At 39.2% G+C, this 24,124-nt stretch overlaps 2 protein-coding genes across 3 annotated transcripts; both read left to right on the top strand.

The window, feature by feature from the left end:
• The first annotated feature begins 2,628 nt into the window (after positions 1-2,628).
• On the top strand, positions 2,629-9,482 carry LOC311262386 (T-cell-specific surface glycoprotein CD28-like). Of its 2 annotated transcripts, none has more exons than XM_084361725.1 (5): positions 2,629-2,814; positions 4,609-4,742; positions 7,756-7,894; positions 8,011-8,159; positions 8,638-9,482. In XM_084361725.1, the coding sequence occupies exons 1-5, from the start codon at positions 2,748-2,750 to the stop codon at positions 8,719-8,721; spliced, it is 573 nt and encodes a 190-aa protein (XP_084217851.1). In that variant the 5' UTR covers positions 2,629-2,747; the 3' UTR covers positions 8,722-9,482. The 2 variants fall into 2 exon arrangements, with proteins under 2 accessions (XP_084217851.1, XP_084217850.1); XM_084361724.1 differs by having other exon boundaries at positions 7,753-7,894.
• Positions 9,483-17,650: 8,168 nt separating this feature from the next.
• cd28 (CD28 molecule) lies at positions 17,651-23,206 on the top strand. Its single transcript, XM_084362021.1, has 5 exons — positions 17,651-17,805; positions 20,080-20,309; positions 21,348-21,504; positions 21,607-21,770; positions 22,166-23,206. Exons 1-5 carry the CDS (start codon positions 17,733-17,735, stop codon positions 22,259-22,261), a joined length of 720 nt encoding a protein of 239 aa, XP_084218147.1. The 5' UTR covers positions 17,651-17,732; the 3' UTR covers positions 22,262-23,206.
• Positions 23,207-24,124: the final 918 nt, after the last annotated feature.

Here is a 24,124-nt window from a genome sequence, read left to right as displayed (position 1 = left end):
TGCGTCGAGGGAACCAGAAGTGCTCAAATGCTAACTGATTTCCAGGTTTCTAGGACTACACTCTGTATAGGCTGTATTTGATTTCCACTGTCAATGCCAGCAATGTAACAATTGTACACTTGTATGTGTTGAGGTATCCTACAGCAGAACAAGGCAGACAGCAGAGAGGAAGGAAGAGGAGGTGATACAAGCTGCAGCCAGAAACCACAGATGAACACACCATTTGTGTGTGCATGTGCATGTGCACATTTGCTTTGCTTTGCACTGAGGAGGTGGGGATAATAGTCATTGTTGCCATAACCTCATTGGTGTTGACCTTTTTCCCTGGAAATGTATATGAAAGTAATTCACATCAAAACATTCAACCACCTGTGCAGCTCAGCACAGCTTTAATTCACCTTGATGTTTCAGTACAAAGAGACGTGTCAAACAAATACGTCATTTTTCCATCATTTCAAAACCCAACACTGAGTGTGAGGAGCTACAGGTTGTACAAGCAGACAGACACAGAGGTGGGCGGACATATATCTGGAGGCGCAGTCAGTTGAAGAGGGACGCTCCCTGTGGTTTACAAATAACTGAAGGGTAAAGGAATTAAAATTTTCCACCCAGTCGTCCTCTGTTGAACAGAAAGCCTTTAAATCAAAAAAAAAATATCAGCATGACGTATCTCAGTTCCTTGATCACCCAACAGCCCATATTGTTATCTCAACCTATCAGGACAATCATTTATTTGTGCGAAGCAGTCAGGTGATTTATTTATTTTTTTTGCCTTTATTGGTTGAAAAAAAAAGGACAAAAAACTTAAGAAGGCTGTTGCTGTAGGCATACTGACTGGAAATATCACAAACTGGCATGGTTCATCACAACCAGGACAGGAAGGCTCTACAGCGGGTGAATGAAACCACCTAGAACATCACTGTTACCATCTACAGAGCATCAGTGACATCAGTGAAGTGAGATGTCTGCACAGAGCCGCCAAAAGGATACTAACATACTAACACCCACCCAGCCACAGTCTGTTCACCCTGCTGCCATCTGACAAAAGATACAGAAGTATCCACTGCCAACTTTTTTCCTCAGGCTGTGAGACTCCTGAACTGATTGTCAACACTCCATGTTTAAAATTTGATTTGATTTTCTAGTGTTGCATAAAGGGACTACAATTTATGTTTTGTTACAGAATGCTGTGTCGTAGAATGACAAATAAATGAGCCTTGAGCTCATTTGAGCCTTCATTTGATAGGATAGGCCAGAGTGACAGAAAAAGACAGAGTGGGTTACTTTTCTACGCGACCATTCGTTGGCCGTTTTAGGCTCATATCTGCTCAAATGAGCTGTGAGTGAAATGGCTGCCATCTCAGGATCTCTGGTGTATACTGTGTTGTTGACTAAATGTGTTACTGAAATGGACTGAAGATAAGACGTTGGCAAACGTTGGCAAAACATGCTAGTTTGTTTGGTTGTTTGTTTCTTTGTTGATCAAACCTTGCATATGTTTTTATATATTGGAACGGTTTGCACTGATAGAATCATGAGAATCTAAACTTTCTAACTTTCTAAATGCACTTAGGTACATTCCATCACTGGCAGTATACATACAATTGTGGCATACTCCCTCGTCATAACATTACACCTTGTCTGTGTTGCAAAATGTATCCCATACCAGATACTGCAACAAGTACCACCAGACTACAGAGCAGCTTCTTTATCCAGGCTGTGAGACTCCTGAACTCATCCTCAACACTCTATTGTCTAAAATAGTCAAATGTAGCAGAACTCAAAGAACTCGATCAATATTTCATTTTTCAAACCCTTGTTTAAAAAATGACAATACATAGCTTGTACCTTGATGTGTGTGCAGTGCTGTCTGCAACATAATCCTTCTGTATTTTTGCTCTCTTACATCATTGTGCTTTATTTTCCTTTCTCCGGAAAGAACAACAAACCCCCGATTACAGAGAAAGACTTGAGTCTCAAAGTTCATCCTCCCACCCCATCCCCAAATGTGTTATTGTTGTGTGTAAGGTGACAGTTAAAAAACAGTTAATGGTGTTTGCACAATGACTGATTTCAAAAAACATATTGTCAGGCTCAGAATGGTTTTCTTGAAATATGGTGTGGTGTTAGATGATATTGTGGTTTGTAATCCCCCTCACCCACTCTCTCTCTCTCTCTCTCTCTCTCTCTCTCTCTCTCTGTGTGTGTATGTGCGTGTGTTCAAAGTGAGACTGTATTTGTATGTTTTGCATGCTCATTCCTATGCACATTAATATGTTGGCATGCATGCATGTATGTTTGTACATGTATACAGACATGTGTACATGTGTATCTCTGTGTGTGTGTGTATGTTTGTGTGTGTGTGTGTGTGTGTGTGTGTGTTTGTGTTTGTGTTTGTGTTTGCAGGCTTACCTGTAAGCGTGTGTGTGTGTGTGTGTGTGTGTGTGTGTGTGTGTGTGTGGGTGTGTGTGTGTGTGTGTGTGTGTGTGTGTGTGTGTGTGTGTGTGGGTACATTGTTCCTGCCACAGCTTCACACAGGAAGTGTCCCTGTCAGAATGACAGAAGTGACACTTTTCTCTCACAGCTCTGTAATGTTGAACAGAGATGTTATTTGTGGGCCCAGCTACCTTTATGCAGAGGGGACAGTTTCAACCTCATTGCACCTTAGTGAGAAAAGAAGGAAACTTCCCTCAGGGTAGACTACTGTCAAACACTGATAATCAATAGCAATCGATCAGGAGGACAAGATGCGCGTGGGGGTCCTGGTGATGATTATGGTGTGTTTGAGTGATGGACAGGTCACAGGATGTTCAGGTAAGACAGCACATCATTGGTGAAATTGCTTCAGAATTAAGACTGTTGAAAGGGAAACTGTTGAGATGGAGATTTTTAACTTCAAAACTTTCAGAATGACTACAAAGGCTTTCATGTGTCCCCGTCAGCAATCTGCAATCGGATCGACATACCAGGAAAGAGGAGCTGGTGAAATAAATCCTGGTTATTTAATCATTTCTCCGTTTGCTTCAGTAATTGTGAGTGGATCCTTTCAAACGCAGAGCTCTGACACCTGCAGTTCATAAACCTCAGAAACAGAAAATAATACAATTTAAAGTGATAATGTTTGTAATAGTTTAGGGGATTATTTAAAGATAATATTTAAATTCCTCCTCATTGCAAAAAAGCAACACAGAACAAACTCTCCATACTCTTTTTGATAGTTGTGAAACTATACAATGGAAAGCTGCGGCTAGCTATAACTTCTACTACTGCCAACTCTTTTTTTTTCCCCAGATTTTTTTTCTAGCCCCTTTAATTCTTTTGTGGATTGCATTGTGGGACAATACTATCAATAAATACTGCTCAGGCAGTTAAAGCAAATTTACCACACACACCTAAGTAACATCTTGACTAGAACTCGGAGGCAGTTCCTTTAGGATGGCTTTCCTTTGCAATGATAACATATTTTAGGGAATAGCTCTCTCTATGTGGTGATAGCAAGCAAACTGGGACAATCAAGGAGACCTGCAGATCAGACTGTGACTCCAGCCTCTCTTCCCTGCTTATTAAGCACAGACAGCCATTCTGACTGACAAACATCACTACAGGAACAGTCTAGTTTCAGTTCTGCTCCAATACAAACATCACACAACCATGAGCTACAGTCACTCTACTGCGCTACTTTATATTTTTTGGGGCAGGTAAACTGGGTCCCCAATGAGAACTTAGGCGGCAGTCTAATGAAATAACACCTCCTCTTCTCCAATTAGTATGACTTAGATTGGCAGGGCCAGTTAAGTAGACTCAACATGCAACGATGATAAATGACACTTTGACATTTCAGCAAAGGGGTTGGATGCCCCCACGGTAGATAAAACATGATAAAGTGCCCTATTGGATGCGCCTCCAGTGGACAAAACATGGTGAAGTGGACTCTAATCTTGACTTTCTTCGCGCTGGTGCCCCACCGCCTACAACTTGTGCCGTTTTTTTTTTGGCTCCCGCCCCTCAAACATCTTGAGTCTGCCTCTGCATTTCAGCTTCAACTTTAGCTCCAGATAAAGTGGTTTATATAATGTGACAATTACAACTGTTGGTTGATTTTATCTGATTTTCTGAAGGGCTGCAGTTCTTGCCTCGTTGGACTGTGTCTGCAGTGTTTCCAGACGTTAGCAAGTACTCCAAAATCCAAAGGGCAAAACTTGAAAATATGATTAAACTATAATTCATCTTTAAAAGGGCAATTTGTAAAATATGGCCAGAATTTTGGTTCAAAAAGTGAACAAACATTATCAACAGAATGTGAAGAAACAACAGTGCTGATGTTATGTCAAAGACGTCTCTGTACTCTGTTGTAGAGATGTCTATTGAAGTTAGCATGCTAACCAGCTAGCCCTGGCCCGCCCTATCTCATAAAACCACTTTGTACTACAAGAGGTGAGAGTCTGATCGTTGCTTTACTTTTGACTCAAAATCAGCGACTATAGTGCACCTGAAGAACATGAAATGTAAGAAATAGTTGCAGTCGGTAGATACAGTGGACAGTGCTGAGCTTTTTGATTTCTTCAGGATTTTAATAACACATCTATGTGCTTTTTGTCTGTCTGTCAGTTGGGAAGATTATCATGGTGTCAAATCTCAGTAAGACATCCATCTCCTGTCCATCTATCAAAGCCAGCAGCTCAGAAATGAAGTACCTGCTGCTCTTTAATGACAGCTGCATCGATGAAATACATCTGAACAAGGTCAGTCAGTGTGTGTGTGTGTGTGTGTGTGTGTGTGTATGTGTGTGTTGATATGCTTCTGTATTTTGGATTTTTTTATTCCAAGGAGGAAATAACACCACATCAAAAACCTTTCACAGATCTTTAATTGTATCATTTCCGTTTCATGTATAATGTCCTCTGCTGTATGTGTCATGTCAAGTTCATTGCTTCGTGGGTTTCAGCACGTGAAACAGATCATCAGGCTTCCTCAGCCACTGCCACAACTAACACATCACAGTTTATTGCTGTACATTTTGGAAAGATTGTCTGATCAATTATTTTTACCTAAGCAAATTTAACTGAGCTTGAGTGACAAGTTAAAAGGCACGTGCTGAGCCCTGACACACAGGAGGAAGCCACAATATCTCACCTCTGCTCCAGGACTGCAATGCACTACCATTTCATGCAAGTTGGGGTTAGCTGGACAGACTGTAAAACCCCCTTAAGGCATATGTGTGGTTTGTGTCACTGTTGGTATAGATGAAATTTACACTGATTCACACAGCCTACAGTAACTCTTGTATGCACTTGACTCCACTGGTCCTCATGAATTGAAAGGTGTATCTCTGACTACACACTCTGTTACTCAGTGGCTGAGTTGCATTGTTGGCAACATAGGCTCCAGGGTTTAAAAAAGGGAGGAGAATGTGTGAAATGAAAAAGATAAGATAAATAAAATCTCTGCTGTATCGATTTTGAGAATGTTGTAAACAAAGTTAAAGATGAATTTGGATTATAGTAGTATTTGTTTTCAAATCTTCTATAGATATCGATATAGATATATCAATATTTAAAGATTATATTATTATCGTGAATTTGTTTGGCCCTAATGACTGTGGAGAGAAAAATCTGATAACGTGACAACCCTTCCCACAATGCACCCTAGTCACTGGAGCTAATTTATCAGATTACATGCAGCTTCCTCTGGAGTCACTGAAGGCTTTATACTACCTTTTCTCAGGTATGTAATTGAACTCCCCAAGACCTTAAAACACACTTTAATGTGTAAAACAGTGGAGTTACCCTTTAAAGTTAACACTGCAGCTTGCAGGCACATGGTGCTGACAGAGCAAATGTTACTTATGAATAATAACTGTGTTAATTTAAAACATTCTACAGCGTCAGCCCAGAGATTTTCATTCTATGTCTCTGACCTTTTCATTCCACTTTTTCCCTTTCTTGATCCTTTCATTTTTCAATTTCATTTGTATTTTTGATGCATACCCTGCTCTTTCTGTCTTGTTTTTATTTGACTATTTCCTGCTTGACCTCTGACATTACATGGATAGACAGATCCGCTTTAACAGTGGACAGAGGTGATGATCAGTGGCGGTCCTAGCTTGCAAGACACCCTGGGCGAACCTCACCTTGCGCCCCATAACTCATTTGTCATTTTGGTTTGCACTAACTGGGCAATTTTCATACTCATATTTATCATTTATTAATAAAAATACACACTGTCTATAATTACACTGTTTATATTTGTACATTTTATGTAGGCTATATACAATTCTATTTCTATTTCTTACCTGTTTATTATATTGTTTATTTTTTACTATTATTATTGCTTATTGTTATATTGAACTGTCCTTTGGCTGCTGTGACGCACACATTTCTCCATTTGCGGAACTAATAAAGGAATTCTGAATTTGAATCTGATTCTGATTCTGAATCCCCTGCTTCACCGCTCCCCCGTACCAGTAGGAGAGATGAGGTCCTATCCGCCCCCCTCCCCCTCCCCCTTCATCCTCAACCTCTGTATGTGAGACTTTCTCAGCAGCAGCAGACGCACCTTTACAAAACAGGGGGTGCCCAGCCGCCCACTCCTCACACGGCAACATGACATAGTTGACTTGACGTCTAAATGAGCAATACAAGAACTGGATGAAATGAATGCAAACAAATTTGAGATGACGAGATAAGCCCAGAGGCGGCTGCTACAGAGCTGGTTACTGTGTGACGACTCTCCACTCGGCATTTATTTATTTTTTTGCGGGCGCTCATGCCGCCCCTCCACGAATGCCGCCCTGGGCGGCTGCCCGTATTGCCCACATGAGAAACCGCCCCTGGTGACGATGGTCAGTACCACTTCCTGCAACTGCCTTACAACATACTGTAGGTAGTCTATTGACAATTTTGGGATAGTGTAAACCCAATAAGATGGTCTGTGCCAACATCAAACGGGCTGTAGCTGACCTTGCAAGGCAGCTGAATTCGCGAAATCACGTGATCATGTGAGGTAAACCCCTAACCCTAACAATTTGCCAAGTTTAAAGCTATGTGCCTGTGGCTGAACACACAGTGGTGGAAATAATCAGCATCCTTTAAGGAACTACTGGCAACTACAGGTGTGGTTTAGATGTGAGGACCAGCTAGAGAAGTGACTGTTTGAAAATGACAATGGCAGCTCCACAAGAGATTAGCTTAGCTGCTGTAGCATTAGTTACATCCAAACTGGAGAGTTTATTTCAGTTAAAGAAGAGCAAAGAACAACACTGAATGGCTCAATGGAAAGGATGTTTGCGGTCTTCTCTGGACTGACTTCGGCACTGGCAACTGGCTACACCGGTGGGTGCTCTCCTACTATTGTTCTGATTGGTTGAAGTTGTCCGGTGAAAGACAGTGATGGTTTGTCCAATCAACTGCCAATATTTTTTGAAAGTGTCAACCCTTTTCCAAACAGCTTAGGCCACAGCCAGCAGGTCAAATATTTATTCCCCACACTTTTCAGTGGGCTGGCCCATCCGCCATTTGCCAGAATTGCCAGATTGTCATACTGAGCCTGCCTCCAGTGTCTGAGGTTTGCAGCAGTGATAGATAGTGGTAGACATGTTCTCATGATGTGGTCTAAACACTTTGACCTCACAGTTTGGTGTGGTTACAGGGATTAGCAGATTCATCGAATCACAAATTGTGCACAGGGTGACTGCAATGAATGTCCCTCTATATCAATGACCCCCCCCCTCCCTCTCTCTCCTCCTTTACTTAGCAGTCAGACTCTGCAGAGACCTTGTTCTCCGGTCAGTTTGAAGTCACAGCCCGCAATAGTGGCGTGTACATCTGCAAGAGTCGGGTGATTTATCCTCCACCATTGAGAGAGCACTGTCTCTCAACTGAAGTCATAGTGGCAGGTAAAATGCAAGACCAACATCTCACATATACTCAATTATATTACATTCTGTTATATTGATCTATACAGTATGTGATTTATTAAAATGCATTGAATTCTGTCCTGTTTAATTCATAGAACAGCCAACAATCAGTGACAACATCCCAGTAGCCAATCAGAGCTGTCCAGTCAGGTCTCCATTCATCCCAGATGTGGTGTTGTGGGCGGGATGTGGTGTTTTATTTGTCTACAGCCTGTCAATCACCTGTGTTACCATTGTTTTATGGGTAAGAATAAAAACATAGATTGACTTCAAGCATTCTCCGAGTTTTATGGAGTTTTATGGAATTTCCTGTTTTATGTTGAAAGCCTGTCCCCATGAGTCATGTCTTACCTCCCACTTCCTGTCTTAATCTTTTTCCTGCCCTTTTTGTGTGTGTACACCTGTGTTTTATTTGTTAAATAGCCCCTGTAAGTCTGTGCTTTTCCGTCAGTGTTCTTGTGTCTGTTCCCCTGTCCTCCTGTGTACTCTGTGTGTGCTTTGTTCCCCTGTGGCTTTCTGGTTTGTCCTCAGTTTTTCTATTACTCTTTAGTTTTTATTGAATTCTATTTTGCCTGGCTTTTTGGATATTTTGGATTTCGAATATGCTATTTAAGCTTGCCGTTTGTTTTTCTACCTGCCTTCCTCTGTGTCTTTCCATTTGGGTCGTCTCTTGATAAACTCCAACATAAAATGCTTTTCTCTTTCTCTCTTGTATTCCTCAGAGGAAGCTGAAGACAGATGAGGAGGATACAAGCCTGTATGTTAACACCAGACCTGGAGAGCTCAGGAAACCCTACAAAGTTTAACAGCTTACAGCAATTATAAAGAAATATGACAGCTACTGATGTTAGAAATGTGCTATGAATGTAGTGAAAATGTCTGTTAGATGGAGAAGAGTTATAGCGCACTGTTCTAATTGTGCTACAGTCTATATATAGTCTGAATATGTTATTCAAAGTGTGGTCATTCAGAAAACAATAGGCTGGGAGTGGGAACAAAAGGGCACACAAAGTAGAATCCAAGAAAAACTAAAGAGTAATACAAAAACTGAGGATAAATCAGAAAGCCACAGGGGAACACAGCAGGAACACAGAGTACACAGGAGGACAGGGGAACAGACACATGAATGCTCATTCTCTGAACACCACAGGATGGCGCCTGCAACACACAAGCTGCAGGAAGTAGCTTACACTGTCCCTCTGAACACAAGCAATCATCTCACACCACATGAGTCATCTCTGTACTTCAGACCGTGGCCCGCAGCACACATGGACGATCATTTCCTGTGAAAATCTTGATCTTGATTTGGGGACAGTGACATGGCTGGCAGCCAGCTAGTCTTGTTCCTAAACATACAGATACAGATTAGGTTTACAGTTCTGACTAATAGCTGAGCCAAAGGGTTCTATGAGCAGAGCGGTTTATCTCTTGTTGCTAAGTCGTACCTAAGGATCATCCTATTTAGTGGAGAAGTGAACAATGTTTCCATTGCATTGTTCAAGGCACAAGCCAAACCCTCAGGTGTTGCCAGGGAAGTTAGTGCTTATGGAAAAACTTAACTTTGAATGCAAAACGTGTGAATTTTTTTTTTTTTAAATAAATACATTTAAAATATATATATATATATATATAAAGATATATATGTATATCTCTCTCTATATATACATATATATTTAATAATATAATTAAATTAAATAATGCATACAATGATTGTAAAAAATAAATGAAAAAAACCCAAAATAAAATAAAATGAAATAAGTAAATAAATGAGCAGAATAAATAAGATAAGAGGACCGAGTGTTCTGTAGGAAAAGGTTCGTAGTTGCTGACAGCCAGAATGCTGCGGCAGATTACTAAGATTTGTTCACCAGCGAGTTATGAGGGCTAGAGCCCCATTGCACCTGTAATGCATCTGATTGTGTGGCGGGCAGACAGCGAGATATAGCGAAGTGAGAACCCATGCAGGCAAGCACTAAAAAAGCTGCTACAGGAACATTTCCCTAGAAGAAAGCTGGTTTACATAGTTAATTAGTGGTTTCCAATGAGAGTCGAATTTATCTGAAGAGCCAAGAGAGAGTGAGCTTTGTCTTTTCAAGTTTTTAAAAAGACAAAGTGTCACACAGCCGAACCTCAAATGACGGTGGTATGGGCGATTTCCATAGACTTAGATTTCTCGGCTGGGCGATTAGAGAGGTAAAAGCAATGACATGCAGTGGTCTGCTGGAGGAAGAATTGACTGCTCGCAAGGCTTTCTCCCAAAAGTCATCAGACAAGGACATTCGCAGTTCGTTCTCTCAGCTGGCCTTAGTTTTGTTGACAGCAGCATCTGAAGATAGTGAAACGAGGTTACAAAAGTGAGACACGTGGCTCTTGAAAATATATATTAAAGGTATTTTTTTTTTCATTTGTAAAGTGACCATGGTGATAGGTGATAATTACTCCGTACATATTTTAATTTCACTCTTATTTTACTTAGTTTTTATATCAAAAAGTGATAAATTACATGAAAACAATATGCATCACAAATATGGATAAATAGATATAGGTTGAATAGGGTACACTAAAAAGAGATCCTACTGTCAGTCAGGATCAGACACAATCATGTTAAGTAAGGGTAAGTAAAGTTACTCAAACAGCAAACAGAATCTGTTATAATAGTGCATTACAATAGCAAAAAGCGATTTGTAAAAAGTTACCTTAAAAATTGATAAAAAATGTTTAGTGACCAGATTTGCTATATCTGTATTATTTCTGATACAATTGCTTTGACAATTAAACTTTTTTCAAATATTTTTTGAAATTGAAATGTAAAAAATATGTAAATGTTTGTAATATTTGTGAGAAATACATTTTGTCAGTGTGATAAGTAATTTTTTAAGTGTGTTTTGAAATGGAGGTATTGAGTAAATCTTCTGTGGAAAAGGGAAATGAACATAAATATCAATCCATCTGTTTTCTATACCTACTCATTCTGTTTGGGTCACATTCAGCTAGAGCCAATCACAGCTCAGTTGCCCTGAACACAGACCGTCAAATTGCTGATAAACGTAGATGAACATCAGTACTTGGTGTTAAAGTGGAAAAGCTGTGACAGTTGAACTGTGTTTTTCCAGAGCTACTTGTCCTTTATATAAAGTTGAAATGTTACTAACAATGATAATTATATGCTGCCTTATTTAGGTATTTGAATTATCACAATATTGAACTGAAGATGCAGCTATCATATTGTATGTATGCTTCATTATAATTGTTTTTAGAAAATTTGATATTTTGAACATTTCAGATTGAAAAATAAAAATATAAACATGTTATTCTCACTATCTTGCTCTCTTTAGTGATGCCAAGCTGTTCTCATTCCAAGGTCACCAAGTCACACTCCTTCACAACAGGCTTACAACCAACTCCAGTGTTAACCCATCTGTGGCAATATTAGGCGCTCAGTGCAAGTCAGGTGATGTATAAAGAGCTATAAAGTTCATGTAGGAAGACGGTGGAGGTGGGTGGATGGTCAAACACAGAACTCTCTGTTTTGCTGACTTTTGCTTTTGCTGTCCATGTCTTTGGCTGACTATCTGATCTCACAGCACTGCTGTTAAACATATTATGAGCTCCGTCAACAGAAAACAGTTTTAAAAGAAATACAACCCCATTAAATTACCTAACCTAAGCTATATTCTTGAAAATACAATATGTAATATTATATAGTCTTTATATATACATGTATATAGGTATATATATATAATCTCACAGCAGTGCTGTGCTAGATTGAGGTTTAAAAGTGATGTTAGGTGCAACAAAAGGTTGTCATATTCAAGTACAGCAGCAAAGCATCTTTTGCTTGATCTAAATGAGCTGCAAATGTGTACTTATCCTAATAACACATGCAGAAGGTGAGCACATCAACTCTGAACTATATTAATAATGTGGCTTCTGTAGAACAGAGGCTTTGCTTCTGAAAATTGATTCCCTTATACCCTGCACATCACTTACTGTATGTAACATACCTTGACTTTCGTAACTAATGTACTTATTTTAACCCAAACCAATATGCTTTCCTTAACCTAACCAGATAGTTTTATTGCTTAAACCTAACCAAACTGTGAAAGTTTCACAGCATTAAACAATGTGACAAAACATCAGTATAGAAACAGATTAAAACAGCTTTGCTTCACTGTAAAGCATTCACTTTACCTTTCTAATTGCAATCCTTTTGAGGATTCATCAAAAAAAAAAATCTGCATTTTGAGTAGTTGCACAATGGATTTAATTATCTGGTTATCTGGTTACAGCAAGTCATGAGTCATTTTCCTTCATGTTTAGTCAAATTACAACTTGAACAGTACAGACATGCCTCATACATGAGGCACTTTACTTAGAAATGCTGGTAAGAAATTTTGTGGATGATGAAACTGCAGATTGGGTGCAATAACCTCACTATTCAAAAAAACTTTTCTCATGCCTCTGCAGGAAGTGAACGGATGTCAAGCTTGACGCTCAGCACAGACAATAGTATGAATCAAATATTGCTGATCTCCCTCAATATGTTTACTGAAAACGGGAGCCCGTACCTGGTATAACTCAATGAGGAAAAGAGGCTGAATGGATCATTAGTAGGAGGAATGTTTTATATTTCAACAATACAATCAGACAGCTACAACAGCTGCCTCGTTTTGTTGTTTACTTACTTCAGTGATGGATACCCCAAGCACACTGTAGTGCTTTTATTGTGACCAATTATTGTATGTCACTATGCAGCAACACATACACTAAAGTTGTATCACTATATAGAGGAAAGCAAGAAACCACATTTAAGAAATGCTGGCTGGAAACAGCTCACTACACTAAGACATGTAAAGTACCAGCACCTAATGCAAGTTGCCCCAATAAAATGTTGACATTGTATGTTTCTGCAAAACAAGACATAAAATTTGTATGTGTCATTGGTATAACATCAATATTTCTACAGCACATGTCATATATATGTATACATGGTTGTAGCCATATACAAATTGACATGTAAAGTTTCAACATATTAAATGTAAATTTTCAACATATCCGCGGTTAGCACAAACGTTCCTTGGGTAGAGCTCCTTAACATTTTTCTACCTGCTTCTTAGCACTAAATGCATTTTCCCTCATCACAATTTCCGGTTATGTGTGGCTTCATGCTTCAAGGTTCATTCAAAGTCATTCTATGACACAGAGTTGTACAACAAATGAAACTTATAGTCCCTCAATACTACAAAAGAAAAAATATTTGTGTGTGTTTGAGCGTTGAGGATGAGTTCAGAAGCCTCTCAGGAATGAAGCTGCTCTGTAGACTGGTGGTACAGCAGCAGATACTTATGTATCTTTTGTCAGATGGCAGCAGGGTGAACAGACTTTGGCTGGGTGGGTGTTGTTCTGGGTGGTTTTAATCAGCCGCTGTAGAGCCTTCCTGTCCTGGGCCGTATGTGATGTTTTTGTTTCTCCTCTGTAAAAGTTCACCAGAACTTGTCTCTGAAATTAAGCCTCCTTAAATTTCAATGGGAAGTAGAGCCTTTTGTATTTTTACCAGGGTGGTGATGTGTGATGACCATGATAGGCTCTCTGTGATGATGATTCTGCTAAACCTAAAACTGTTCACCTGCTCCACCTCAGCTGCACTTACGTAGACGGGTGTGTGTCTTTGCCTCCTTTTTTCTAGCATGAGTTCAAATAACATGTTTATGCTTTAAATTCAGTCCACAACAACCAAGTATTAACGGGGAACTTTAACTTGAGAAAAACACATGCTTTGGCCGTTAGATCCTTGGTTTTTATTGGATATTGTGTGAACTGCACTGAGATGAGCTTCATGATGAATTTTCCACATGTACAGAAAGACTTACTGACAGCTTCTGATAAAAATTTGCACTTCATACCGAACCATACTGAAAGAATGACAGCAGCAAAAATAAACCACTGTTTTCCGGCTGACTGAAGACTGTAGTGCTGACTGCAGCTTCTGCAAGTCAGCTCTGTGAGAATGGGGCTTAACCCCACAAAGTGTTTCCAGGCAAAACACAGATGTGACGTCAGGATGGCACCAAATATCTTAACATCAGCACTTCCACTGTGATCTATCTGAAAACACAGTGACTAGAATTAGCTATTTTCCACTGCATGCAAATGATCATTGCAAGTGCGTTTGGTGTGACAGATGAAAGAGCAAGAATGATTGTAATATTCCAAAGACGTTCAGTCATTTAATAACAGAAACTGTTCGATGTACGGCTTGTGATATACCCTCACATTCAAACGTGAAATTAGCTTTGATTGCGTCACACACACTCAATTTCAACATATACATTAGAAATGACAGGATTTCTTTTTAAAAGACATTTTAATGCTTAAATGTGATGATATAAACAAATAAACAAAAGTGAGGGTTTTCAGTCTAAATGTAGGGAAATAATTCACCCTGTTTTTGCTCTATCAATAAATGACAGCTGATGTGAATTGATAAATAAAAACAACAGTGTGAATGTGTGGGTAAATAGAGTCTACTGTCTAATAAAGATTTTACTTCACTAGAGGGAAAATTTGAAGTTGATGGTGTCCAAGGTCAAGACATAAGAGGGCCCTGCCAGTCCTGTCTCATGAACCTGTATCAGGCCCATGAGCAATGTTACCAGATTAAAAGAGCTGGGGATGATATGACCATCATGATTCAGCATTCGCATTGTTTTCAGTTCATATGATGATCAATTTTATTTATCTCACCAACGCAATCATCGTTTTTATCCAGTGATGTATTACGACCTATTGTTTAGTCACATGTGCAGATAAAGGCTAATCAGCTAACTTCTCATGGCCCACATCCAGAGCCGAGGGTATTTTGAGGGGATCCCAGATATGTCATGTGACATTATTATGTCATGGTTCCTTCCCTTTCTTTAAAACAACATTATGTTGTATTTTGTATTTTGTACCAACAAAACTGTCATAAATACAACTCCTAGGTTTCTGTAAGAATTTGTCAGATGTAATGTAACATTATGTGCTAACTATAAACAAAACTTGACATGTCATAACTATGTTACGTCTCTAAAACAGATGTATTGAAGTAAACATGCAGTCAAAGTTTGTACAAGCGTTGCATAGGCCTACAACTCAGAACAGTAACAGCATGCCAAGCAAACGTAACCTGAACCAGAGACATTAACATTTGGCTGTATCATGCTACCAGTCAAGCCTCAACTTTGCCAACACAGCAAAACATCAAGCAAGTGTAACAACACAAGACAGGACACTTTCAGGAAAATCTGTTAAATCTTTTATGATCAAACATGATCCAGATTCATCAAAATCAGTGATAGTTTCACTCTACTACAAGTGTAGCAGACTACCATCAAAATGGTTTTGAAGCTGTTTTTTAAGGTAAAAAGTTACAGAATGTTCCTTATTTTCTTTTTAAATTGTGATATCAAGTAATAGTTTCTTACATGTGACAAGCTGTTACTGACATTTCTCAGCCGGAATAAATGACTGTGGCATAGCGTAGGAGTTCTACTGTACATCACACTCAAAGCATTTCGTAATCACTCTACTACTATACAGCTTCTCCCTGAATGCTGAGGAAACATCTCCTTCTGCTCCACTGCAAGTGTGGTGAATGCTGCCCTTCAGTTGAATATTAGGTCACTAGAAAAGACAAGGAGGGATTAAGATTGATTCACATTTGCTCTGAGAAATACTGATTGAAGTGAAGATGCATCCATCTGAAAGACTCCTGACTCTTCTTAGGTTCTCAAGAAGAGGGATGTTTTGTCATATATTTGTTCCAACTGCAAGATGAAATCATCAGAAGATTTGTTGTGGTATAATCACCACTACACTTTGGGAAGATTGTGCATTATTCACAAAGTTGAACACATCAGTCATGGCAACAAAAAATGAAAACTGATATAGTTGTTCTGTCAAAACCACAGTGAATTAAAATGTGTCTTGTTATATATGCATATTTTCCATTTCATCACAATCTTGCAACGTTCACAGAGATTCAGTCAGATGATCACCAACTAAATATTAACACTGCAAAAGTTTCCACGCAAACAAGTCGATACATGTCTTTCCACCAGGTTCCAGGTTGAACAGATTTCTTTCGAAGGCATTGTAACTTTCAAGGTATAGTTCACCCCAAAATCAAAAATAAATATTTTCCTCTTACCTGTAATGCTGTTTATCGATCTAGATCACAAAATTGGCCCACCAAAAGGTTCAGTTTGGCCCAACAGATGTTTCAAGCAAAAAATAATTTTACATAATTTTGAAAAATTAGAATAATCTTTATGCTGTTTAATTTTTTGTGGTCTTTAAATATGCAGGATCTCTGATTAGATTTAGAAGCAAGTTTTGGACCCTGGTACCATTTCACATCTTAACAATACAACAGTTTCAGTTTTTGCCCTCTAATGGAAAAAGTTTGGGCAGCCCTGATGTAGATTTGATGGATTTTGAAGATATTGGCCAAAATGATATATGTCTTCTCTTGGTACTTTTCAACAGTTTTTCCTCATCTCATCTCTGTACGTTCATGAAGTAAAGTACATTTCCTGTCCATTCAGAGATAGAATCACAGTATGACAGTGGATTTTGCTGCTGCAGACACATTGGGATGAGTGAAGATAAATCCACTTTTTAATCCCAAAAGTTAAAAAAACAAAACAAAACTCTGTGCTCTCCTAGACTCCGGGTGTTTATTCCTTCAGGAGCCCCTGTCTCTGCCCACGGCTGTCTCCTCCACAGTCCTCCAGCTCCAGCTGTCTGCCAAATAATGCTAACAAGGTAATTAGTTACATGGCTGAGAGGTCAAGATTAAGTGTAATGAGTTACAGTACAGCTGTCATGAATTGGAACATTAGCTGCAGAGACCATTTCTTTTACCCAGCTGTAAACATTTTAACAAAGGGTCTCAAGGGGGTGGGCTTGGTTTTGGAGTCAGCCTTAAGTGGCCATTCACTACCTGCAGTTTTTGTAACCACCGCATCATTTTTCAGCATTGAGGTCGCCGATTGGGCGCACGCTGTGTCAACAAAAATGAATGCATTGATGCATATCCCCTAACAATAGACTGCACTAACATCTGACGCAACTACCGTGCCAGTACTGCCACGTAGTAGAGATTCTCACACATTACACATTTCATCCTTTCCATTACTTACACTGGAGACACATTTGACCTACAACAACCAAAAGTTGGGAAATTTTAATACCAAATAATTTTTAACAAAAACATAGCATGCCTAAATTTTGCTGTACTGTGCAGTTTAGAGAGTTCCTCAGTGAGCATTGTTGAGCCATCTGAATAGAGAAAGAGAAGAAAACAACACTCAGCACTTTGAATGAAAAACCTTGTCCAGATGGAAATGTTCTGGCTGTGCAAAATGATTTTCTTTCTTCTCTTCATTGACTGGGGACTCAATTTTTTTATTTATTTATGTGACTTAAACAATTTTAAGACTTTATGACATACACATTATCTTTAATGTGCATTTTGTTTTAAGCTGTTTCTTCTTTTTTTCAAGACTAAGCTGGTTTGTTAAAGTAACTGAAATTGGTCCTTCTCAGGTTTCCTGCAGAACTGCAGCCTGTTCAACCTGCCGTCTCTTTACCAGTAATCATCATCATTTCCTGTGATGGCACAGAGTTTCCATGACAGCTGGGAAACACACCACTATAAAGCTAAGTTCTACTGTTTTTGCTGTATTTTGATGAAATTTGTTCTTTGTGAGGGTGTGTGCTCACCACAGCTTTGTGAATTCTCTTTCTGTGTAACTGTGAGAGTAACTATAGGATGTTCCTGGCTCACTGTATGATGGAGTGGACGGTGTTGACAATCCTCAGCCTCTGCCTGCCTGTGTGGAGTGGTGAGTATAAATAGACTTTTCCTGCCGTGACAATAGTAATGTGACATTTTTTTGTTCCGTTTTAATCCACGACTATCAAGCGACAAAAGGTGCATGTTCAACAAACTATTATTAGATAATTTTGCTGGACATCTGCAGGCACTTGCAACTTAAACCGTGACCTTTGCCTAAATTGTATCTATTCCAAAACCTCAGCCAAACACTCAGTTTAAGATGAACTGACCTTCACACACTGAATGGAGTTCATTTCTAACAAGATTTCACAAATAATATGTAGCAACTGGGTTCATTTTTCATATTGGGTGCTTACAAATTTCTCTGTCTTGTCAAACTGCTTTTCACCCAAACAGTGTTGTTCAATCAATTCAAGATTTCATATTGGAATTTATTGTTGGTCAGTTGGTGGGCATAGTTTGAAACTGTCCTACTGTGGAACTGGAACCTGAAAGCACTGCAGTTCACTGCCTCAGGGTTGATACAGACCAGTGAAATGCTGTGCAAACTTTTTTCTGTAACAAATAATTAAAAAGCTTACAATTTGAAATTAAGTAATAACCTGTACATTATGGTAAAAAAAATCTAATATTTTGAGTCTCTGGCTTGTGGAAAGACGGAATTTGTTTGCTTGGCTTCTTAGCTAGCTAGCCACTGGTTAAGATTGATATGCTTCTGCGTTGAATTGACGTCATACCTACAGTGTAGCCTCTGTGTAGGGGCAAGCCCTATGCCTTAGCCTGATGCGTACCTTCCCAGAAATATAACTGCACGTTGTCGCGATGCCTTTTGCAGGTTCTCCACTGGTGCTTAGCGGTGGTGCTAATAATGGGAATTGTCACCTGTAGCTTCCCCAATAAACACACTGCACTCTTCGGCTGTTGCAGTCCCTCCTGACTGGTCGGCTGCTGCTCTGCTTAGATTATACTTCTCATCCGGAGCCTCTTTTCACTGCCAGAGTGTCTCAGGGCAAGAGAGAGTGGACAGGCTGAATGTCTGAAGGGCAGGCTGTCCCTCAAGGAGCAGCCCGTTGGCAAATACAGGCTGCCCTCCCTGCAGACACTCTGCCTGTCCGCTCTTTCTAGCCCAGAGACACAACTGGGCAGTCAGTGTGTCTAAAGGGAAAAAAGCCAATGAGCAACCATAAATTATCCTTTAGCCTACATTAAGGAGTCACTTTAAGTTTATAGACAAGTGGTAAAGGTACCGGGCTATCACAGGAATTCCCTGGTTGTGTAGCAAGTGTGTGAGAACCCTGACATTCACTGTGAGAGCAGGACTTCTGCAGAACTGCTGCGTGCAGTCAAACCACAATGTTTCACTTTTAATGTCTATCTGCATTAAACACAGAGGAAGTGACCTGTGGGTGTGGAGTTTCAGGATTTCGTAATTAAAGTAATTAAATGAATAACTTCTGCTGTTGAGTAATTAGTAGAGTAATGTAACTACATTTTCAATTTGTAACATGTAATGACTGATTACAATTTTAAAGTAACTGTCAAAACACATTGTGCACCACTCTCTGTAAACTATAAAGATGGCCGTGATATCTGCTGCTCTGTTCTGTTCTGTTCTGAAAGAAAGGTAAATCTGCAGAGGTCTTGTCTGTCTTGTCTTCTGGATTCATTACATAAGTAGAATGGCGCTCAGTAGAGAGCATACCTCCGCCTAGGCCCAACACTCCCCTTTTGTAATCAAATATAAAAACCTAAATATGATTTTTTTTTTTTTTTGGTAGTTTTGGAGAAGAAATTCAAACTCAGAATTTTACAGTATTTATGTTTACAATATTAATGAGGTAATAATACAAAATGTTTTATTTTTCAATGTTTATTTTCTCCATAAGTGAATAAACAAGCTGTTCTCAGAGGAGAATAAGGTCCCAGAATACTATTTGAAGCTAGAACGGTGGCAGGGTCCACCACATACTGTATAAACAAAGTAAAACAGTATAAATTGTGTTGTCCTTTTAGGTCAGTTTGTTTATTCAGTTTATTCAGTCATGACGACAAAGAGAGTTTGATCATTTAGTTTATTTTGGCATGAATAATGAGTCAGTGAAGATCTTTCTCTAGTGTTTAAAATGTCCTCCTTAAAACTAGTGCATCTTTATGATCCATGCATTATTACCTGAGAAATCAACAAAATGTGTAAAAGTTAATGGGGTCTATTCTGGGCTGAGACCCATCCTCCTGCGTAATCCTGCTGACAAACCAACCAATATACAGATACGAGTCCAATTCTAACTATTTCCACCCAATTCTCCCTTTCTTCTGCCAGCTACGGAGGTGATACAGCCCTATAGAGTGGTGAGCACTGATGGTACGGCTAAAGTCCAATGCTTCATCCAACCCCAACCTTCTTATCAGAACTTCTATGACCAAAGCCTGCCAAACCCTGACCCTGAGGTGCTCCGTGTGACTCTGCTCAGAGGTCTCCACAGCAACCAGGAAGTCTGCTCGTCCAACTTCACACAGCAGAGAGAGGCAGGTGTGGACAGAGAGGGGAGGGTAAGTTCTATTCCAACTTTAACCAAAATAATGTTATATAACATTAAAGGCCTTTTAAAAATATTTCCTCGATCAGTGCACTACAGAGATGAACACTCCTACATTTTTTTTTGTCAAAGTTTGACAAAGTTTGTGTTTCTGAAGTTTACAGGGCTTGGGTGATGTCACTTACCATCCATCCCTTGCACCAATCAGGATTTTGCAGCGTTTGAATCAGAATCTGGTTTAAGTTAGGTGGTTGCTTTTCCTGCCAGACCACTGTCAATCTAATGTAATGAAGCAGTTTTGCTGAGTTTTTGTGGTTCAACTGTAAATTGTGTGTTATTTGATCGGCTCAATAATATAATATACAGAGCAATCACTTTATAGTAATAATAAGAACAATAATATATTATTAATTTATTATAAATATAATAATAATAATAATAATAATTATTATTATTATTATTGTTATTGTTATCATAATTTTAAGATTTTGATGGGATTTGAAGAATTTCACTGAAAATGTACTATGAACTGAGGTTAATGATCATGACTCCACCATAATCCTAATCGTCCCAAGTTGATTAAGAGGAAGAAAGCAAGAGATTTCTAAGAATCATGTAATTAATAAAATGATGGCAAAATGATGAAGGTCAAGTAGGGTATTCTCCAAGGCCTGTACACATACAATGTTTAGAATTGGAGGAGTTATCCTTTATGAATGAGTCTTTGACACATTTGAGCTGCTACATTATAAAAATACACCACTGCAGATTATGTGCACATGCTCCTCTGAGGTTGTTTTGACACAGACAGAATTCAAAAACCTGTATTTCTGGCATATACATATTTTCCTCCTTTCCCCTCCAATCTTTGCCTATTTTATTGTGAAAAATTTGTAATTTTGGCCTCGTTTGGAATAATTCTTATACAACCTATTTGTAGTTGATCACTCGTTCTTGAAAATAACATAAACATATGACATGACTTCAGTTAATGACACCATTTTCTAACTGAATCTAGGTCAGGTTTAATGTGTGTTTTTATGTGTTTCAGTTGCAGTGCTCTGCTCAGGTGAGAGGGGGTGCTGTGGAGCTGACAGTGTCTGGACTGAAGGTCACACACACAGATATGTACCGCTGTAGGATAGATGTCTTCTACCCACCACCGTACCTGCGTCTCACTGGCAACGGCACACTCATTCATGTCTTAGGTGAGACGCCTACTCGTGACATCAGGACGCTCTGCTGCATGTCTACACACTGAGCTCACAGTTCACTCACCTTCTGTCCTCATTCATTTCCTTCATCCACAGGCAGCTCTGACTGTCCTGTGCAGGGGGCTCACAGACAGACTGCATCCGAGGATGATGAAGAAGAGGATGATGAGGACAAGGAGAAGATGGCATCATTTAGTGTTCCTGTGGGTGCACTGATGATATTGATCATCATCGTCCTCATCATCATCATCTCTTTCCAGGTCAGAGCATTATTATATTTTTTATTCATGTCATGATTGTGGTGATGATTTATGTAGTGAATAATAGGTAGTAGTGAAATCAAAAAGTCTTGTAATATAGTAAAACATTTCATCATTTTTATTTTATTTGTACGAGCTGGAGTAGCAGTTATAACTGGCAGATGGGACATGTTTGATGTATCCAGTTAAAATAGTGCTGAAACACACCACCTGCGCTCCCAGATCCCTGCCAACACTCACCTAAAGAATCACAGAACATTCACACAACATCCAAAATGTGTTCCTTTATCATAGAAATATACTCCACTACACAATAGCACTGTGCAGGTCTCTCTGTGGCTAATCCTTTTTTTTTTTCTTTACTTAATTGAAAGCTGTGTCTTTTCCATTTGCAGACTCTCCAGTGTGAACGAAGGAAGAGGGAGATGGTCGTGCCTGGTGTGCTTCACAAAGCGGATGCTGCTGCATTTTCATGTGAAAACATGGCATGAAAAGCAAACTGGTATCACGCCAAACATTGTAATAGACCCGCAGGTCCACCTTTTCCCCTCGCCTACCCGTCAAAACAACACAATCAGGCTAGCAATAACAAACATGCAATGTCTGGTTACACTTTCAAAATGAAGGCACCAAAAGTACTTGGTTAGATCATTGTTCTGCTTAAAATAACTGCTTCCTCTAAACAGTCCCTTGAGACTTCACACAGGACTCAAACTCTGGTTACCCAGTGGTAAGTCCAATAAATAAACCTACCAACCAACCAGCCCCTGACCTCCTCCTCATATTACATTCATCCTCTCTCCAATCATTAAGCCCCCTACTGATACTGCACCTTCAAACACACAGGTACTTTTCATGCCTAGGTGAGGAAAACTGTCATACTCACACTGTCCTCTAGTGGATAAGTGGGTCTATTACACACTTTGGCGTGAGACTGGGCTGGAAACACACTGTGTCTGTGTGTTTCCCAAACCTGTGATTAGTCACCTTCACCATTGTTTTGAAATGGAGAGTTAGAGGCATGCAGGTCAGTATTGGCTGTTTGTGATACATAACCTCTGTTATAAATGAGGTTCTTTTATGGAAAAACACCAAAATGATACTTGAGTGTCTGTGCATATTTTACTTATTAAGTATAAATATAATGTTTACATTCTTGTAAACACAAATTCTATTAAAAGCTGAAGCTTTTGAGTTGACTTGAGTTGTGGAGGCACCTATGAGCTCTCATCCTAACTGCAGATAGGAAGGCTTGTATGGCTAATACAATGTACAACATGGTTGTTTGATTAAAAACTGAATAACTTTAATCCGTTTAATTTGGCTTCATGCTCCAGCTTTGAAAATGTAAATGCTTTATATCATTTAGCTGCATTATGGCAATAGAAGCTACTTGCCTGTGATTGTATTGATAATTACCTTATTTGTATTTTTTGTTGCCATTGCAATGTTAAGCAAATATTCATGTTGGATATTTTCTTCAATTAAAGTTTTGTTGACTTTAAATTGTATTTTTGTGTGAACTGTTATTATTTGTAAAAACATAAATACCAATACCAAAAATCAACTTGCCCAGGGATGAACCACAATGATCTTCAATCCAGTCCAGATTCTGTGCCATCAGTTGTCTCATGCACATAGAACATAGTCACGACTTGAAGACACTTTAGACAGAGTCATTTAAATTTCAAAGTAGCAGCTGCAGAACATTTTAAAGGGTTGTGAATTCACAATGACAACAACTAATTGAAAGTGTGGACCTTACTATGTTTTTTATTCTGACACCTATTCTTAAAGTGACGGTTGGGGTCTTTTGATTTGGGGTTGTATGAGGTACTTCTCCCTAGTCAGTGTATTACCTGCAGTACTGTCAGCTCTCCCATGTGTGGAGAAGCAGCATGTAGCACCAACAGGGAAGCAGAGCATTGTATTGCTAAACAGTACAACAGCAAGACGTATTTTAGTGACCGAAAAGAAGGCACACTTAAAAATATAAAGACAGCTCTTTCCTTTGGAACTACATTCCCTCGACCGCACAAACTCCGTATCCCTATGCACAAGCGCGGCTGTGCCTGCTACGCACTGTATTATGCCGCAGATCAGCTGTTTGGGTCGGACTTTCAGCGGCTGTCAATATTCAAAATCTCACATACATAACCTTTAAAAGACAAAGGTTACCATAATCCTAATCGTCCCAAGTTGATTAAGAGGAAGAAAGCAAGAGATTTCTAAGAATCATTTAATTAATAAAATGATGGCAAAATGAGAGAGGTCAAGTAGGGTATTCTCCAAGGCCTGTACACATACGATGTGTAGAATTGGAGGAGTTATCCTTTATGAACAAGTCTTTGACA

Source organism: Pagrus pagrus (genome assembly GCF_965226575.1).
Source record: "Pagrus pagrus genome assembly, chromosome: 9".
NCBI classification, from domain to species: Eukaryota; Metazoa; Chordata; class Actinopteri; order Spariformes; family Sparidae; genus Pagrus; species Pagrus pagrus.
This window is presented reverse-complemented; position numbering and strand designations above follow the sequence as displayed.

Bases quoted from the DNA above. Each gene is read 5' to 3' on its own strand.
- LOC311262386 (XM_084361724.1), top strand. From the start codon at position 2,748: ATGCGCGTGGGGGTCCTGGTGATGATTATGGTGTGTTTGAGTGATGGA. The intron at 2,815-4,608 runs GTAAGACAGCAC...TCTGTCTGTCAG, and splicing joins ACAGGTCACAGGATGTTCAG to TTGGGAAGATTATCATGGTG. The intron at 8,160-8,637 runs GTAAGAATAAAA...TGTATTCCTCAG, and splicing joins GTGTTACCATTGTTTTATGG to AGGAAGCTGAAGACAGATGA.
- cd28 (XM_084362021.1), top strand. From the start codon at position 17,733: ATGTTCCTGGCTCACTGTATGATGGAGTGGACGGTGTTGACAATCCTC. The intron at 20,310-21,347 runs GTAAGTTCTATT...TATGTGTTTCAG, and splicing joins GTGTGGACAGAGAGGGGAGG to TTGCAGTGCTCTGCTCAGGT. The intron at 21,505-21,606 runs GTGAGACGCCTA...CTTCATCCACAG, and splicing joins CACACTCATTCATGTCTTAG to GCAGCTCTGACTGTCCTGTG.